Source organism: Fundulus heteroclitus, chromosome 15, assembly GCF_011125445.2.
Source record: "Fundulus heteroclitus isolate FHET01 chromosome 15, MU-UCD_Fhet_4.1, whole genome shotgun sequence".
NCBI lineage: Eukaryota > Metazoa > Chordata > Actinopteri > Cyprinodontiformes > Fundulidae > Fundulus > Fundulus heteroclitus.
This window is the reverse complement of record NC_046375.1, coordinates 25,089,213-25,107,981: the sequence shown is the minus strand read 5'-3', so window position 1 is coordinate 25,107,981 and position 18,769 is coordinate 25,089,213. Positions and strand designations below refer to the sequence as shown.

Sequence of the window (18,769 nt, the reverse complement as noted above, 5' to 3'; positions counted from 1 at the left end):
GCTGAGAGAGAACGCAGCAGCGAAAAAACATGAACAGAGGAAGTAGCACCGTTCGGCTTTATTTTAATACCGTAAATGATATCAAGCTGTATGTTTTGTAAAAAGCCGGTTCATTTAAGTGGAAACACAACAAATTTATCTAAGCACGTGAAAAAACATGAAAACGTCGAGCCCCAGAAACGGAGAGAGGAGACGAAACTTCTCTCACTGCCCCGACAGACCCACAGACAGACGTCTCTGACTGAGGCGTTTCAGTCCTCCAGGGAACATCCAGGTAGATCAGTGGATGGATGGATGGATGGATGGATGTTACTGGAGCCCACACATAACATGTAATTAAGACCTTGAAAGAACCCAGTACATATATTAAAAAGTGTTATTTAAGATAAGATAACATTAGTTAATCCTTTTTTTATCCCACGACGGGGAAATTTATAGGATTAAAGCAACAGGCAGGTGCATACAACACAGACAAAATTACATAAGGATTGAAATAAATAAGAGGTGGATTAGCGAAAAAACACTGAACACAACATTATTATTATTATTATTATTATTATTATTATTATTATTATTATTATTAAATTGTAATAATAAAATAAAAACCACAAAACCCAAAAGGTCAACAGTTTCATGATACATCAAGCTTAGGGACTGGCTAATATACAGCAGGTCAAAAAAGGCCATATTTTGGCTGCAGTGCTTGTTCTCTTATGAAGAAAAGATCAACTAGTGCACTAAATTCAATAGATGGGTTGAAAATATCCAGTATAAAATAAGTGGTACAAATGTTACAACACTTTTGTTCATATGGCAGCAGAACATTAAAATAAAAGTGCTCTTTACACTACTTTTGAATTAATTCTTGGAGTTTGTAAATACAATGCGATTAATCGCGATTAATCGCGATTAATCAGGGCGATTAATCGCGATTAAATATTTTAATCGTTGCCCAGCCCTAATATATATATATATATATATATATATATATATATATATGGTATAGCGTGTGGACCACAATGCCATTCAAGGATCAAATTCTGTTACATAACAACACCTGTGTTAATTTAAGATAACGAAATATTTTATATTTTTTACTTTTTCAGTTCTTCCACAGCTTTTGGAAGAGCTTCCTAGTTTTGCTCATTCGTTCCTGCACCGCATGGGGGCAGCACTGCCTTGTTTGGCTGTAAGTTTGGAACCGGAAGTGAGTCACAGGCCGGCGTGCCATTTTGACGACGACAGGGAGGGAGTCCCAGGAAGCCAACTGCGTGCTTGTTTTTCACCGTTTTTGTATACTCCAGCAAAACCGCCACCATGGCTATGCAAGCAGCGAAACGCGCTAACGTAAGTTACGAGTTATCGACTAAAGGAAATGTTAGCTAGGGTCCTTCTGAAGTTTTCTTACGCTTCGGGTTAGCACTCGGCTAGCCGTTAGCACGCTAACCAGTGTGTCGGAGAAGAGCTACGGTATTCTGTATTTAAAGCTACTACACTACTTTGTATTTTTTTTTTTACGTTGACGAAAAAGTTTGTTATGCTTTTGTTGTGTCCGATGAGATGAATTCTTCAACTGTGAATGAGGCGCTATCAGTTGCTCTCAGACGTGGCGCTAAGTATTAGCATAAGGGTCTGTGTTTACGTACAAAAAGGTAGGAAACGAGAAAAAAATACTAACACACACACTCACGTGTGTGTTGATTGATGACATGCATACTTTCATTGTTAAAGGTGAACTAAACAGATTTGTGATCTGGTGCCAAACTACATTTTTGTTAAAGGTTTGACTGACGAATACAGATTACTGCTAATGCCTATTTCTGTTGACGAACTAATACTACAACAAGTTATATTAGTAGTCATCCAGCACCCCCCCCCCCCCCCCCCCCCCTCCTCAATTGAAGTTGAAGCATTTATATTCGGAGAACAAACATCGATCCGGTAAATGCGAAGGTCACCGTCTCTCTGGAGCTAATTCCAACTTTTATTTTCCGGAAGAAAACCAGTGTGTTTTTCTTCTTTGTTTCCATCTTTGTCTGACGTCATTTGGCGTTGTACAAAACGTTTTACCTTTATCACAGAAATGAACTGAAATACATACAACAGTTTGATTTTAATCACACAACACATAGTGAAATAAGCCGAACATATGGACAGGAAAGTGGGCAAGCCTGTCCAGGTCCGGCTGGGACTTCTAACGCTGGGATGCTGTGATCGTGTCGTGGATCTGAGCAGCGATTTGTTTACGTCCCTGCAGTTTCTGATCCAGTTGGCTGAGGTGGTTGTTGACTTCGTCGTCAGCTCAAATGGTTATTTAGGATTTGGTTGTTCAGGCCTTTGTTTTGCATAAAACTTTTCTCAGCCGTCTCTCTCCTGTGTAGTACGACGGATCTCGGGTGCTCGGAGCGTGCCTCCTTCAAAAACCACCTGAGGATGGCGGTGATTCAGGCGGTGCTCTCCTGACTGCTTGTTATATTATCAAACTCCAGTACTTTTGCCCACAAACCACATTGAACCGATTACGTTCAGAGTCTGCATCTGGTCAGGGGCACGTCTGCTCGCACTGCTTTAGAAATGCTCCCTCTGCCAAACGATGAGCACCTCTCAGCATAAAGCTGGCTTTCACTGCTGCGTCGCTTCTGCCCAACACCTTTGGAAATGTTTTGTGTTGAGATTGTTGTCTGCCTTTTTAATGCCTGGACAATCTGATACCTTTTCCCCAGAGGACAGTTTTAGCGTACTTGGCTCTGTGTTTTGTGTCGAAGCACTGATGTAAATGGCGCTCATCATCACAAACACTGCCTCGTAACAGAACAAACAGCAGTTTGTCTCCCTGGAGCACAAATACGTATCCAGCTTCCCATTTGTCTTCAAACACTCGTCCCTCTCTGTCAGTTTTTCTCTTGGACGTTTCAGAATAGTATTGTTGTTTTCTCAACTTCATCACACGTTAAATAGAGATTTAATCTCTGATATGGAAACAGGGACATCTAGTGGCCTGATGTTGTCTGAGTAAAGCTGAGAATTTTCACTAGGCTGTCAACATTTCCAAATCCAGCGTGTTCTTGGGACTTCCTGGTGTCTGTAGACGTCTGATGCGGATCATTTTAATTTGCTAGTTAGGTAACATGGCTAAAGGCGGGTATGAATTGATGTCCTGTGGCTGATGGCTCCTTTTCTGAAAGGACTCAGCTCTGTGTTTTTAGCAGCATGAATAAAAAGTTGACATGCTCTCTATAGAACAGTTTTCTGCTAATTAACGTCTGACAGCTCCTGAGCTTCCTCTAACATAATTTTAAACATCGTACAGAGACTGAAAACAACCAACATGGAGCCTTCCTGCAACAACTTCCACGCTGAAGAGAGTCATGGTTAGCACAACCTGGTAGAGCTTATGGTGCGTTCGCTGAGCAGAAAATGATCTGAATTTTCAATTTCCTGCTGGGTCCTGCTTTTCAGGCACCGGCTGGATTTCTGACATATCTCCTTGTTAATCTCTGAGATAACCCAGATGCCTAAGATTATTTGTGTTTTTCTCTCTGCAGATCCGATTACCGCCTGAGGTGAACAGAATCCTGTACATCAGAAATCTTCCTTATAAAATCACAGCTGAGGAGATGTACGACATCTTTGGGAAATACGGACCAATCCGGCAAATCCGAACGTAAGTTCAGTTTGGGACACTTTCTATGTTTTGAGATTAGTGGGGGGGCTAAACCATGAAATTATCCTGCTTTTAAGGCACCCACCCCATGATGGAAGGTACAGAGAACATTGATGCTGAAATGCCCACATGCTTTACTTTTAAAACGTTTACGTCCATCTTTCCTCGTTAGAGAGAGAAAGTTATTGGTTTAAATATCAACCCTCTCAGTTGATAAGTATCTAGAACTTGTTTCTCAGAATATATCAGATTTAAATTTTCTCAAATAACATAATTTGCCATCTATATGTCACACTTTGCTTTAAACGGTGATGAAAGTGCTCGGATTGATCTCTCTTTTTTGTTCTCAGAGGGAATACGCCTGAAACAAGAGGGACAGCTTATGTTGTATATGAAGACATCTTCGATGCCAAGAATGCCTGTGACCACCTGTCAGGCTTCAACGTCTGCAATCGTTACCTCGTGGTTCTCTACTACAATGCTAACAGAGTACGTATCAGCAGCGCTAGCCTGGCCAGCCAGACAGTCACTGACTTACGCCGTAAACATGGCAAATAGAATCAAGAATATTTATTTGAAATTTCTCTTTGACTACTCCGGTTCACACTACACTTAATAAAGTCAAACAAACAAACAAACATGCAATGAACAAAGGTTACATTTATTTTATTTTTTTAGCCTTCAGGAAAGTCACAGATAACAGATAATGAGGTAGTAAGGTGCTTATTGAACTATGATGACCTGAGGCTTCGTTTACAGAAATGTGCATATAGATGTTCTGCAGTAGGCAGTAGCATTAAGGTGACTGTAACGTATGACGGGTTAGTAATAGTGCGGTGATTGATTTAAAAGCGTTGGACTGCAGTCTCCCATCGGGGTGATTTCCCTCACAGCTCTGTGGAAGAAGCTGTTTCTAAGTTTATTTGTTTTGATAAACAGCGCATTGCCTGGGTTGGTGGGATCGATGAAGATGCGTCTGGCTCTTCTTTGGACCCGTTCTGCGTAAATTGAGTCTAGATCCTGCAGACGGCATCCCACAATCCCCTGTGCTGTTCTCACCACGCGTGCTAGGTTCTTCCTCTCCCAGGTCTGGAAAACAGCGGGTAGAGTCCGATTTCAAAGGCAGGAACAGGGCGGGTATAACGGGGTCAGCGAAGAGAGTGGAAAAGTTTTGAATTATTATTTATGTGATTGGTCCGGTAAGTTTAATTCTGCAGAGTCTAAGCTTGACTAAACTGACAAGCTGTGTTGAATACGCGTAGCGTAAGTTCAGTCTGGCAGGCCAGGCTACAGCAGCACACACATACACACATGCTAGCTAACACAGTTTGATTGCCAGCAAGGTCAAATATTCAATTTCAATTAGGAAAAAAAAAACTGCTGTATTGATTTCAATTAAATTTTGCTTTGTGTTGTTTTGCAGGCCTTCCAGAAAATGGACACAAAGAAGAAAGAGGAGCAGCTGAAGCTTTTAAAAGAGAAATATGGGATCAACACAGACCCTCCAAAGTAGTCTCTCACTGCTCCCATCTTTCAGTTTTCATTAAAAAACAACAAAACAAAAGAACAATCCTGTTAAGTTTATGCTTGTGGTGAATTATTGTTATAGTTGAAAATGCCATTTTACAGTTTAATTTTTTTCTCTTGGTTATTTTGGGAGTCAGCCAGGACCGGCTGTCTGAATTGAAGCCAAGGAGAGAGAGGAAGGATCTATTTGTGCTCAAACTCTTCAAAGATGTGTAAACCTTTTTGTTTTGTCCCTTCCTGTTTAGCAGAAGTAGTTCTGATAATCTCAGCCCTCCCTCTGAGCAGCAGTAAAAGAGGAGTTAACAGAAACTGCTCATGTAAAGCAAAACCTTTCTGTAAAATAAATGCTGATTTTTTTTTTAAAAGAAAATGTCTGTTTTTTCCACTCTCTTCATATAACGATGGAGAGGTGATGCCTATCTACTCACATTCTTTGTAGAGTTACTTTGTCCTGACATCTCTGAGCGTAAATTAACTTAATATCAGTGTTGGGAAGTAACGAAGTACAAGTACTTCGTTAATGTACTTAACTACAATTTCCGTGTATCTGTACTTTACTTAAGTAGATTTAATAATGGATACTTTCTACTTTTACTCCACTACATTTAACAGTAAGTATCTGTACTTTCTACTTCACTACATTTCTATACAGCGTTTCGTTACTCGTTACATCCAAGACGCATTTCGGTTTTTTGATTTGTTCGTTAGTTTGAAAGTATCCAATGGCGAGAGCAGAATCAGTCCGCTGAACCAATCCAAAGCGGGAAATAACCATTAGGCCCTCCCTCAAGAAGAGCAGCACAGTACGCAGGACCTGCAGAATCATTAACTCCCAGAATGGAGTCCAAGGATAGTCATCCTCCAGAAGACCTGCCCCACCCATGGCCTTATTTAAAAGATTTCTTTGAAATAACTGGGTCAAAAAACGCTTCCTGGAGATTCCAATGCCGCCTTTGCCTTACCCGAAAGCATGAAATTCTATCTTTCAAAAATTCACCATCAAATTTGAAAAAACATATTGAGGTAAGTTAAGTTGCTAAACGCTATCGATATCGATCCCTGGAATTCTGATGCATAGAATAAAATATCTAAATCTAAACTGTCACAGGGGGTAAACACAATAAAAACATGCTTTTTCTGCAGCATTGCTCATTAAAATGGTACATTACTGATTTATTAAAACTAAATACGATCGGTACACTTAATGACATTATATAAGCCGTTAGGTATTATGGTTGGCAAGTACTTTTACTTTTAATACTTAAGTAGTTTTAAAAGCTTGTACTTTCTTACTTTTACTTAAGTAAAATAATAATGTGGTACTTTGACTTTTACTTGAGTAAATTTTTGTCTGTGTATTTGTACTTTTACTTAAGTACATTGTATGAGTACTTTCTCCACCACTGCTTAATATTCTGGGATTAGTGAAAATGTGCACCAAGAAATGAGTTCACTTTGAAGCTGTTAAAATACGTGTTATAATAAGTGTTTATATAGTTTTTTTAGACTAGGTGTCACTTTATTATGTCTGATATCTACAATACCATAGTAGAGCTGAAGCTATACATATAATATTAAACCATTTTAGTTCTTTGTTGCCTCCCAGCCTCAACCCCAGCCTTTTATTGACAAACCTGATGGTGACTGCCATGATGTAAAACAACATAATGTCCTGGTCTGCTGAAAACACAAGGTGTTAAAAAATGTAGCACAAATCAAAAATTATGTGCTGTAAAAATTTACTTGCCTTCTTTCAGATTTCTCCTGTTTTGCCTATTTTTTATGTGGCCGTATGTTAATAAATAAAATAATCACAAAGCAAAGAGTGTGATTCATGCTGTTGAATCCTGAACACTGACCATAACTGAGCCAAGTCAGGCCCACATTACTTTACATATTGTCCTGGGTTCTTAAATAACCCTGTTTGATAAGTTCTTGGAGTAACTTTGGTGGGTGGGCCGCTCCTGGGAAGGTTCACGCTGTTATCTCCATGTGTGGATATTTGTTCCTGCCTGCAGTTCTTTAGTGGTGGAATGATGTTGCTTTTTAGGCTGATTAAGCCTACTTCGAATCAAACTCAGCTTTCCAGAAAATTTGGTCAACTGGTGTCAGTTCTTTTTTTCTTTATTAAGTGAACTAATCAATTAAAAACTGCATTTCTTGAATAGTTGTCTTGTTAACTACAGAGGCCCCAGACACCAAAGAACGTAATGCTTTTGTAGCATCTGAACCAAGTTAGATCACCACTATTTAAAAATCTGGAGCCCTTGGCATCTAAAACTAGAATTTCTAGTTCCTGTTTGGCGTTTAGACCCAGTTTAAAACCCACATTTGCAGTTCAATCTAAATTTCAAGCTACTTTGGGACATAACGGGTACGGAATGATTGTTCATTCAGTAGCAGCCAGTACATCTTTCACAAAGTCATGAAAATTTGCCTGCGATGGTGAGAACAAGCTTCTTTCTTGTTAGGACATTTCCCACTTCACAACAACAGGCAGAATTCTTGGAAAGACCTCATTGGTTCCTCCCACTGCACTGTTTCTATATAATAGTTAGCAGGCAGCAAACCATGGGCGGTTCTAGACGGGGGACGACGGGGGCCAGTGCCCCTGTGCTGAAAACAAAATACTAAATCAATTTCTTGTGATAATATGCGGCAACACAGAAACCATCACTGATTGGTCCCTTATGCAATAACATTTTTACCTTTACGGTTTTACTTTAACCGTGATTTAAAAATGAAGGTGTTGCGCTTTTTGTTTCAGCTGCTTTAAAGTAGGATCGCAGTTTCCATCAGCTAGATCCTGCAAGTCCAGAGCTACAAGTGGCTCTTTGGCTCACTTAATTTTATTTAATTTCTTTTGTTTCTTTTTTTTTGTTGTTTTTGTTCTGAGCCCTCATGAAAAAAAAAAAAAAGACTGGCCCTACCTTGTTACCCCTGGTAAATATGGTCTAGAACTGCCACTGCAGCAAACATGAAAAAGGTTCTTTTGTCATTTAAAGAAAAAACAGCAGAAGGGAAAAACTGTTTTTTCAGGACTGCGTGGAAACCCTGGATGTTGACTCAAAGGAAGGTTAGAAGAAATGTCAGACCAGACAACTGCCCATAGAGTTTATTTTATTAGATTAAATCACAACACAGGGAGTAGTGCAGCCATGTCGTCAGGGACACAATACATGCTACAAAAGAATCTTTTTTACACGGTGGCCATCTCTTCGATTTGGTTTCCTCGCAGCAGTAACGGGGTTGTGGATAGAAACATCGTCGAGCCTAAGATAATTATGTCAAGAAGTTCAGATCGGACACTTTACGGGAGACAATCAACACTGCCGAAGAGACGAAGATGGACTAACGCGACTCATCTTTATTGCCGCACCGTGTGCCAAAATCCGCGTCATTCTTCTGTTATCCAGCAGAACAAACATACAAAGCCTGGAACATTCTGGGGCCAGGCAAAGGTATTCATGTCACCGTTAGGACGTACTTCTTCGCTGAAGTACTGTAGAATGTGTGAAATGAGGGGAGTAACCAAAGAAACAAAAAAACATACAAAAAGTCTGACTAATCAGTAGAAGAGAAATACTTTGAGGGACTCAGGAGGGCAAATTGTATAAACCTACTAAACACAAGGCTTTAGCTTAGGGGCTGTCCTGTTATGCTAACCTACGGCTAATCTCACCTCTTTAACACTCGGTACACACAGACGGCAGCACAGCCTCATCTCTGGGCTACCTCAATGCTCAGACACTCTGGATTCCTTGGAACGATATGCAACCCGTCAGCCAAACTGTGATAAATAAGAAAAAAAAAAGTGGTTCATTAATTACTGACTACTTTTCCCCAAATGAACTCCAGCCCATTCGTTCGCATTGGACTCCTGCTTTGAACTCACGCGCCTTCTTTGAGTTTGCTCCAAAGATCCGCTAAGATTAGCTCTTTTTTTTTTTATTCTTCCTCTTTTTTTTTTTTTTTTTAATGCCGTTTCCAGAAAGGTCGCGGTCCTCGTCGCTCAGCATCGGCTAACTGGTGACGAGATGGAGGGTTTAAAATGCACGCCGGGCAGGGATTTAGTCCTTAGCAACACATAGCACAGATAATCTACGAGGAAACATGCTCCCACAGTTAAAGCGTCTCGTCTTGCTGCTGAGGAGGAGGGGGGGGGGGGGGTTCCCACAGGAGTCACAGCGTTTGCGTTGATAAGGCGTTCTGTCTTCAATCACCGGATGGAAATTAGACTTAAGGCAGCACCTAAAGGCATGCAAATGAACGACATCGACTGTATTCACGGGACAGTGCAGGCTCATTTCAGTGGGAGGGCCCGGGACGAACGCTAGCTAACCCATCTCTCCTAGAGCTAGTGTTTGAAAAGAGGGACGGAGTGTCTTACTGGAAGAAGGTACATCGTTGTAGGAATTTGGTTCGCTTGACGGTATCTGGAAAACACACACACACAGCTAGCGTCGGTAAACTCGGAACGATAAATAGAGTAGCGGCGAATTCGACGTGGCACATCACTGATGCGCAAGCTCCGGTAGAATGAAACTGAACGGAAAATACTTTGCACACTTCACATTTTGGCAGTTGATCTATAAATCCTTATAGTATATGTTCATATTTATATTTCGTTATATTTATATATATACTTATTATTTGTGCAAGTTGTTCATATGTGGAGTTGTGTGTGTGTGTGTGTGTGTTTGCAGGTGTTGTGTTCGTGGTGTCAGTGTGCACCCGCACACTACGCCGTGTGTAGATGTTTTTATAGCAAATAACATTCTCATGCACACGAGTGTTTCAAACACAAGAAGCAGATCCATTGAAAGGTAGTCCAAGCAGATTTTTTTTTTTTTTCAGTGGAAATAGCTGCAAACTGAATGGAACATGAAATTCTTTCTGTGCAGTCCGTGGCGGCTGGCGGAGCGCTCCCCTCCGCGTCCCGGCCTATTTCTGGAGGTCACACTGCAGCAGTAATACGATGGACGGGTCGCCCTTGGCCGCCTCCTTGAACTCCTCCAGCGTGATCTGGTCGTCGTTGTTCTTATCCATCTTGGAGAAGATCTTGTCCACCCTCTGCTCGGGCGTCAGGCCGTCCTCGTTCATTTTCATCATGATCACGGTGCCAACCATCTTGTAGATTGCCTAACGAGAGAAAAAAGGAAGAATGTGGGTTCAGTCTGTGGGTTGAATAAACACGCCCCGCTAGGGGCAACTCCCCCATTCCAATGCTCTGCCTTGTTGGATTCGGTGTCTCCCTTCTGACAACAGCCCAGAGATTTTCTATTGGGTTTAGGTCAGAGGAGATTGCTGGCCAATCAAGACCAGGAACACCATGGTCATTGAACCAGCTTTTGGTACCATTGGCAATCTGGCCCAGTACCAAGTCCTGCAGGAAAATAAAATCACCATCTCTATACTGCTTGTCTGCGGAGGGAAGCATGAAATGCTCTAGAATTTCCTGGTAGATGGATGTGTTGAGTTTGGGCTTCCGAAAACCCAGTGGACCGACGCCAGCAGGGAGGCAGATCCTTTAGCTATCAGGCTCCTCTCCTGTAGAACCAACTCCCAGTTTTGGTCCCTGAGGCAGACACCCTGTCTACTTTTAAGACTAGGCTTAAACCTTTCCTTTTTGACAAAGCTTATAGTCAGAGTGGCTCTTGTTACCCTGAGCTACCTCTATAGTTATGCTGCTATAGGCTTAGGCTACTGGAGGACATCAGGGTCTATTTCTCTCACTCTGCTGAGTTCTCCTACTGTTCTCCAATTTGCATTGCTTGTTGTTATTTCAGCTTTTAACTTTTTGTTATCTGTCATTTATTTCTCTTCATAGTAGGTACACCTGGTCTGGCGTTCTGTTAACTGTGACATCATCCAGAGAAGACAGATCACCCGCTATTACCATCTAATGTAGAACAGATTACTAGATCAATGTTTGCTTCTGTGCTTTTTTGTCTCTCTTGTTGTGTCTCTGCTCTGTCTTCTCTAACCCCCAGTCAGTCGAGGCAGATGACCGTTCATACTGAGCCTGGTTCTGCTGGAGGTTTTTTCTTCCCGTTAAAGGGGAGTTTTTCTTTCCACTGTCGCTTCATGCTTGCTCAGTATGAGGGATTGCTGCAAAGCCATGTACAATACAGACGATTCTCCCTGTAGCTCTATGCTTCTCCAGGAGTGAATGCTGCTTGTCAAGACTTTGATGCAACCTGCTGGGTTTCCTTAGAGAGGAAACTTTTTGACCAATCTGGCTGGATGATTTATTTGAATTTGACTTCGTAAAGTGCCTTAAGATGACATGTGTTGTGACATGGAGCTATTTAAAAAATATTGAATTGAAAATTTAATAGAAATAAGTCATTGTCTTAGTTTTAACACAACATCCAATGGGTATTAGTTTTCATGTGTTGCATTTATTGCTGTCTTCCTCCATAAAAAGTGCGACTGATAACAAATTCTGCTAGTTTGTCGTGAAAAAAACACAATGGTCTTTACTGCTGTTTTATTTTTGTGTGCCAAATTGAGTAATAGTTTCTAATTCCGTCAGGTACCACAAGGGGGAGACTGCAACTCCCCCATTCCAATACTAATGTTTTCTATACTGACAGCCTGACAATTTAATCATGTTTTCCACTTTTGCTGCATGTTGTCTGAATTTGTAGAGGTGACGTTTTACCCCGTTTTCTTTTTAAATGTCACCACCTGTGGTTTCACTTGTTTAGCAGAGCCAGTAAAACCATGTGCTGGATCCTGGTGATTCAGCAGATTGATCAGCAAACATCCGGCGCAGGAACTAATCGCAGGCTCGGCCAGAGTAGCCATTTCAAAAAGTTAGTTTGTCATTGCAGACTAACGTCACCGGGTCCTGAAGTGCAGCATTATGAGTTCAGTCAAACTTCTCGAGCTGACTCTGACTCTCAGCAGAACAGAAAGTAAGTGAAGTCTGTGTGAGATGGGAGGGAGGTTTTTGTAGGGATACCTCAATGATCTCCAGCATCTCCACCCGTGTGATTTTGCCGTCTCCGTCCAGGTCGTACATGTTGAAAGCCCAGTTGAGCTTCTGCTCGAAGCTGCCTCGTGACGTGATGGACAGCGCGCAGATGAACTCTCTGAAGTCGATGGTGCCGTCGCCGTTCTTGTCGAAGGTCCTGAAGGCGTGCTGGGCGAACTTGGACGCGTCGCCGTAAGGGAAGAACTGGCGGAACACAGAAACGGATATTTTTACGGCAGTGTCGAATTATCTTAGACGTTCTGAACACACATTTTTCAAATCATGTCGCATTTGTTTTTATGTAATTGTATGTATTTTGCAGAATTCCATACATCCCTCTTTGTTCTGTTCTAAATTACTGCTACATTTTTTTTTGTATGTAGGTCCTTTACATTATACGTCCCATTTTGATTCTATTTAATCTAGATCAGCTCACTATGTTTCAGGACTGGCAAAAAAATAAATAAAAAAGTTCTCTTTGTGCTGCTGTCTGTTAAATCAATGCATTTCAGCCCTGTGAACACGGGGTCAGAGGTTAATACAGTCACTCTGCGACAGAGCCCTGAGCTCCAGCTCAGTTCGTCACCTACTGTTAAATAACGCTGTGAAGCTGAGCGATTCATTAGATATAACCTCCCACTTGACCGCTTCAGTAAAGAGTCAATGGGCAATCTGAGCTGACTGAGGTCGCTCTTGGAGGGCTTGTGCAAAAATATAAGGAGGGTGGGTTTCAACCTTTGTCAAGAAAAGCAAACATAGAGGAAGACATTAATCTTTCTGATTATCCAGAGGGGAAAATATGTTTGCTAGCTCCAGGACAATAAGTTAGAGGGTAACATATACTGTATGAAATGTCATGGTTATACAGAATATAGGCAAAATAATCACCAAAAAAAGCAAGATGGTAGGTTTGATTTGATCTGTCTCCAAATGTCAAGCTGTCCTACTTCTGACATTTGCATGAATGGTCAGCTGCTAAGATTCATTTCACATAATTGCATTTCATTTTAAAGAGTTTTTTTAACCAATTCCAGAAAATAAACTGACAGTATTGAAGTAAAATTTCCAATATTTTAGCTTTGATGGTGGAAGCCACAAAAGTTTGCATTTATTTTATTTTTTTCCCAATCTACAGGCATCTTAATGACGAAGCTTAATGACTAACATGTCAGTTGGGAAAAAGTTGCCCCCTTCCAGATTTCTTCTTTGAATTGTTGTTTCATTTATTAATGGAAAAGAAAATGCTATACAAACCAACCTTTTAGTACATGTAAACAGTAATTGCTCTCTAAACCTAATAACTGGTTGTGATTAGTAAAAAAGGAATCTTTTGCATCGTTGTAGAGCACTTTTGGCCCGCTCTTCTTTACAGAATTGTTTCCATTCAACCACACTGGAGCTTTTTATAGGATGAATAGCATGTTTAAGGACATGCTGAAGCACCTCAACTGGATTGGACTTTGACAAGACCTTCTCAAAAATATTCATTTTGTTGTTGTTTTTTAGCCATTTAGAGGTAAACCTGCAGGTGTTCCTCAAATTACTGTCTTGCTTCATAACCCAAATGTTCTTGAGCTTATGGCTTACTTCATACTTATTGCAGTGTTTATGGTTGTGCGACATGCTAAACAAGGAAGGTATTAGTATACAAGTGTTTTTAAGGAGCCATGCCATGCCACTACCCACACCGCACATTTCCCTGTGACCCCAGTATTGGTATTCATAAAGGTATTTATTCATAAACATAAAGTTTATCACAAATTGTCTTGGAATCTGTTGCTGGGCAGATAAACCTGCTGATTTATAACAAGATGTTAACTGATCCTAAGGACTACCCCTGGGTAAAAATTATGTGACCATACATTTATACTTGGTCACTCCTTTTAATACAGGAGAAAAATCCTGTGTTTTGCGTACACTTAAGTGTTTAGTTTTTATCCCCTCTGCACGAAAACGGTCTACGACTGAAGGCAGATTTAGGATTAATAATTTGGTCAGGGAACAGCTGTTGTGCTTTTTTTACATTACACAAAACAGTGAAGAGTAACAATACAGCAAAAACAGAGAAAATAAATACTTAAGGGGGCAAATAGTTTTTCACAGCACTGCAACAAAGAGGACTGTAGATGGGCTTCATGGAGGTTTGGTGAATGTCCATGTGACGTTAGCGGAAGGTTACTAACCCTACAGCAAACGTTCCTTAAACATCGGCTGGAGCTCACTTTGACGTTAGCCAAAGGTTTTAGCAGGCTTGAGTTATTCTATGAAGAGTAAAAGGATTTCATCTTCCACGACATCCATGTTTACATGTTTAGTAAATGTAAAATACAGAAAGTTAAATGTAACTCATCGTAATCACAATTTTATTATAATAAAGCTTTGATCATTTTGAGTCAATATCACTTTTTAACTGGATCCCTGTAGCAAATAACCGTAAACACCAGCTACTTCGAGGTTAAGTTGTCGTAAACCTCTTGTGTGAAAGTGTGAAATATTGTGATCACTAGTTATTTTTTTATAATGTGCAGGTGGGAGGTACAGTGAGTTTTACGAAAATTTTTGCGTTATAGTATAAAGTATAAAGTTTATACTTTAGGTAGCAAAAGCGTATGCCACCTTCCCTATGGTTGTCGGTAGTCCAATCACATAGAGGGGAAAAAAGGGAAGAATGGCACTTCCATCTCCTCTGCCCAAAGTAACAAACGACAGCATGGACAGATTGTCCGGTGTCACAACAGGCGAGGTGAGAGGAGAAATGGCCCCCTAGCAGAGAATTATGGAGGACTGGAGATGAATAAGTGAAAACAGCCTGAAGAAAGATCCACAGAGAAGGCGAGAAGGGCTTAGGCGGCTTCAATCAGTCGCAAAGCAGCTTATCTGCAATGACATCCCACACATTCATAGATGAAATAGAAAAAAAATAGAAATAAAAGAATCATAATAGGAACCTATATGTTTAAACAAAATCAAAAGCAAACAAAAAAGGAAATCCAGTCATCTAGGTAAAGCAATACCTTTTCACCTTACCCCCCCACCATTATTTGTAGAATGGTTCGGGTCCATCGTACAATCAGCAAACACAGCAGAGGAGCTGTGCTGATAAAGCAGAACTAAGTTCCACTGCACGCCGTTCAGCTTGCGAGTGTTTCAGGAACGTTTTTTTTTTTTTTATTTATTCAGGGCTAGCCCGGGTTTCTCCGCCCTGCTCAAGAGCAGGGTCAAACCGAGCGGACAATAGAGGAGCTTTGATGTGAACACACTGCTTTTCAGTGGTTCTCAGCGGAAGTCCAGACAAACTAAAGAGCGACAACATTACTATTAAAGACCGCCATGAACAAAGTGGGTCAAACATAAACCTAATTTTACAGCGCAGCTTGCAGGCTAAGCAGCTAGTTTAATCTGATGTGTGATCCAAATATTTATCCTGGTGGATTAGACAAGCTTGCACATACAGTTATGCAAACATTATTTGTATCTTTTCCTTTATTTGTGTTTAATTTATAATGGTTTATTTTTTTAGCGTTTAGCATTTTTCACAGACTTCTTTAAAGTGTAAATGTCGCAGACAGGGTGTGGGGCGTGTTGACGGGGGGATAAAGCCACCCCCCCAGGAGGCGTTTCCCTCTTCCAGGCATTTCTAGGCCGGTCAAAACACAAACCGCGTGAAGATAAACCGAGCGGGGAGGAGCCGGGTCGGATGAGCCAAACCGAGTAGGGTCGGTGGAACTGCGGCGCTAACTGACCTCCTAGCTACTTAAAACAAAAAACACGTCGCACTTTATTTACCTCACCAACTACTTCACTAACACTAGCGGAAGATTTTCTTTACCTCGTTACTTCGGTTGAATCTGGTGACCGACTGTCATGCATTGCCCCCCAAATCAATACTAACTGAATTTACCTCAAATCCATATGTATATGTCACCTTAAACATACATAAGTCATCTTAAATCTCTGCTTTATTTCTTTTCTTTTTTTTTTCTCGGCCCACCGTATATATGTGGACGCACTGTATATACCCCATGCACCTTTTCCTCCTTTTGGCAGCTTCTTTTTGATTATTGAGCTGATGTGACAAGTGAATTTCTCCACTGTGAGATTAATAAAGCCTATCTTATCTTATCTTAGCCACATGTTTTGACAGACTGGCCTTTTCATCATCTTTGACCCTCTGTTACGTTTTCCAAAAACGTGGACGTTTATGAGAAGAGTTTGGAATGGATGGAAGGGGACGAGAATTGTGAGCGACTGAGCGCTGCGGGATGTAGAGAGCTGAGACTGAGAGGGGAGAAAGAGAAAGAAAGAGAAAGACAGAGAGAGAGAGAGAGATAGACAGAGAGAAAGAAAGAGATAGACAGAGAGAGAGAGAGAGATAGACAGAGAGAGAGGGGAAAAAGATAAAAGCACATAAAATGTCTGTACCTTTTGCATCCCCCAAAAAATAGCTTCTGAGAAATCTCTGCGTTTTTTTTGTCCGCCTTAAAATTGCACATGGGTGTATTCTCCCTGCGACTTGCTGCTACTGCAGCAACTCGATCAGACTGCAGCGAGAAGTTAAGTGGTGTAAAGAAGGAAAGAAATGTGGGGGAGGGCGTGAAGGAGGACAAAGTGATGAGGAGAGACAGAGGAGCGGCGGCACTAAAGAAATGATGGAGGAGCGAAGCAAAACGAGTGTGACGGAGGAAGTATTAGCAGGAGCCTTGCGGGCCTCTGATCCAACAAACTCGTTTGCTCTAATAAGATCAAGCTAATCTGAGCAAGAAAGCCCCTCTTGGACAGAGGGGACCTGCGAGAAGTCGCCAGAATACACAAGTCACTCTCTGAATAAATGCAATGTGGCTGCCATCCCTTTCGGCGCAGTCTTCTGTATGGCCCCTGCCTCAGTTCATTAACCCCGCCCAGGAGGAGGGAGGCGAACCAAACGGACATACTGTGGAAAAAAAAATAAGTGAAAGAGAGAAAGAAAGATGTAAAAAGGGATCAAAGGGCGAGAGGGGAAAGGAGAAAACACAATTTCCCTTAACCCCCTAAAATAATGCAGCTGCAGCTGGAGCTAACAGCCGGGGATATTAGGTCGTTAACATTTGCAGAAAGTCTTTGTCCTCTGCTCATCTGGCCCCTATTTGCTTTCATGGCTGTTTAATAAGGCTGTTTGGACCGGGCCATCAAAGGACAGGCTAAATGCCAGACTGCTTCTGTCCACTCTGGGAGGGAACAAGATGGCCAGACACAAGGGGGGGGGGTGTAGTAATGGCTAATGTCATCCAGCCGTGTTTGTCTGGTTCACTGCGAGGGAAGCAACGCATGTTCTGTCAAACAAAATATATAACACACACTCGCATAGGCACACCCGCGAACACGCAGCCGTTAATTGGAGCATTAAAGGCTTTATAATCAGCCTGCGAGGCGTGCACTGGTGTCTGTCCAAAAGCCAGAAGGGATGGAGGAAGAAGGGTACGGAGAGAAGAAGGAAACAGAAAGAGGAGAAAATACGAGCACTGGTCACACCTCTACCCACGAACAGAGCGACGGCAGGTTCACGGGCTGGATTACTGCTACAGCCTAAACCCTCTGCTCCATCACGGCAACAAATGACTTCAGGCCGCGTAAAAAAAATAGCCGATTGCTCCGCGCCCTCCTCGATAGTTTGGCTGCCAAATCTGCATTTGAAAGTTGAGCTAAACACTTGAGCTGACTTAGCGCAGCTTAAGGGCTTCGGGGGGGGATGAGTGTGTGGGTTGTGATCTAAGTGAGGAGGGCACATTTCCCACTCAAGATATGCTGTTTCAGTTTGGCAACTGTGCTTAACTGGATTACTGTTATCTAAGAACCAAAAGAGTTATTTGTGACTTTGAAAGCGATGAGTTATTTTCAGATTCGCTTTGGCTCTTACTCTCATTTGTACGTATTTATAGGCAACTTGCTACCCACTGGCAAATATGAGCTACCTTTCTGATTGTATTATGTTGCTAAGTATCAGATCAATCGGTTATGTAACGGTACGCTTAGCATTTCCTGCACTTTCTCAGGACACGGCGTACTTCTTGATGACAAATGAGAGAAACGGTTGTAGAAAAGTGGAATCCAGCTCCTCTGAAGTCCTCAACTGGGACAAAGGCTGACTACTTGCTCCAGGTTGGGGTTCAGTCTTTCCCTTCAGCAGAGTCGGGTTGAGATGTGATAGTAGGGAGACTCATCTGCAGAAATAGGAATGCGTAATAGGAGTACTCTTGATTTGTGGTCCATCTGATGGTGGCGCGACGAGGATCATGCCTAAAAGAATGAGATCCTGGACACAAGCAACTGGATAGAGGTTCCTCCCAAGTGTGACTTAAGGCTATGTTCACACAGCAGGCAAATGCGGCCGGATTCTGGGGTCTCATTTACAAAACGTTGCGTAGAATCCAAATTAAAAGTCTGCGTGCCGCAAAAGAGCACACAATATTCTATCTATTATATAGATCACAGCTGTACCTGAAGGTCTGGTAGCAGGTTCCGACTCATGTTCTGCACGCCCACATTAAATAAATGGTCAATGCAAAACGCCTCATGAATGTTAATGTGGATTTAAATGAGTCCCCTGATATATGTTTTTT

At 41.6% G+C, this 18,769-nt stretch overlaps 2 protein-coding genes across 2 annotated transcripts in view; one reads left to right on the top strand and one right to left on the bottom strand.

The window, feature by feature from the left end:
- The first annotated feature begins 1,204 nt into the window (after positions 1 to 1,204).
- On the top strand, positions 1,205 to 5,548 carry sf3b6 (splicing factor 3b, subunit 6). Its single transcript, XM_012878113.3, has 4 exons — positions 1,205 to 1,347; positions 3,546 to 3,664; positions 4,015 to 4,153; positions 5,088 to 5,548. Exons 1-4 carry the CDS (start codon positions 1,318 to 1,320, stop codon positions 5,175 to 5,177), a joined length of 378 nt encoding a protein of 125 aa, XP_012733567.1. The 5' UTR covers positions 1,205 to 1,317; the 3' UTR covers positions 5,178 to 5,548.
- Positions 5,549 to 10,031: 4,483 nt separating this feature from the next.
- The window catches only part of vsnl1a (visinin-like 1a), a 47,120-nt gene continuing 38,382 nt past the window's right edge, over positions 10,032 to 18,769 (bottom strand). The window contains exons 3-4 of the mRNA XM_036147071.1: positions 12,162 to 12,377; positions 10,032 to 10,333 (exon numbers count right to left, since the gene is read on the bottom strand). Of these exons, the coding sequence (XP_036002964.1) occupies positions 10,136 to 10,333; positions 12,162 to 12,377 (414 nt within the window). The 3' untranslated portion in view covers positions 10,032 to 10,135. The remainder of the gene's footprint in view (positions 10,334 to 12,161; positions 12,378 to 18,769) is intronic.

Coding starts and splice junctions, on each gene's coding strand:
- sf3b6 (XM_012878113.3), top strand. CDS start 1,318: ATGGCTATGCAAGCAGCGAAACGCGCTAAC. Junction 1,348..3,545: donor AAGCAGCGAAACGCGCTAAC/GTAAGTTACGAG, acceptor TTCTCTCTGCAG/ATCCGATTACCGCCTGAGGT. Junction 4,154..5,087: donor TCTACTACAATGCTAACAGA/GTACGTATCAGC, acceptor GTTGTTTTGCAG/GCCTTCCAGAAAATGGACAC.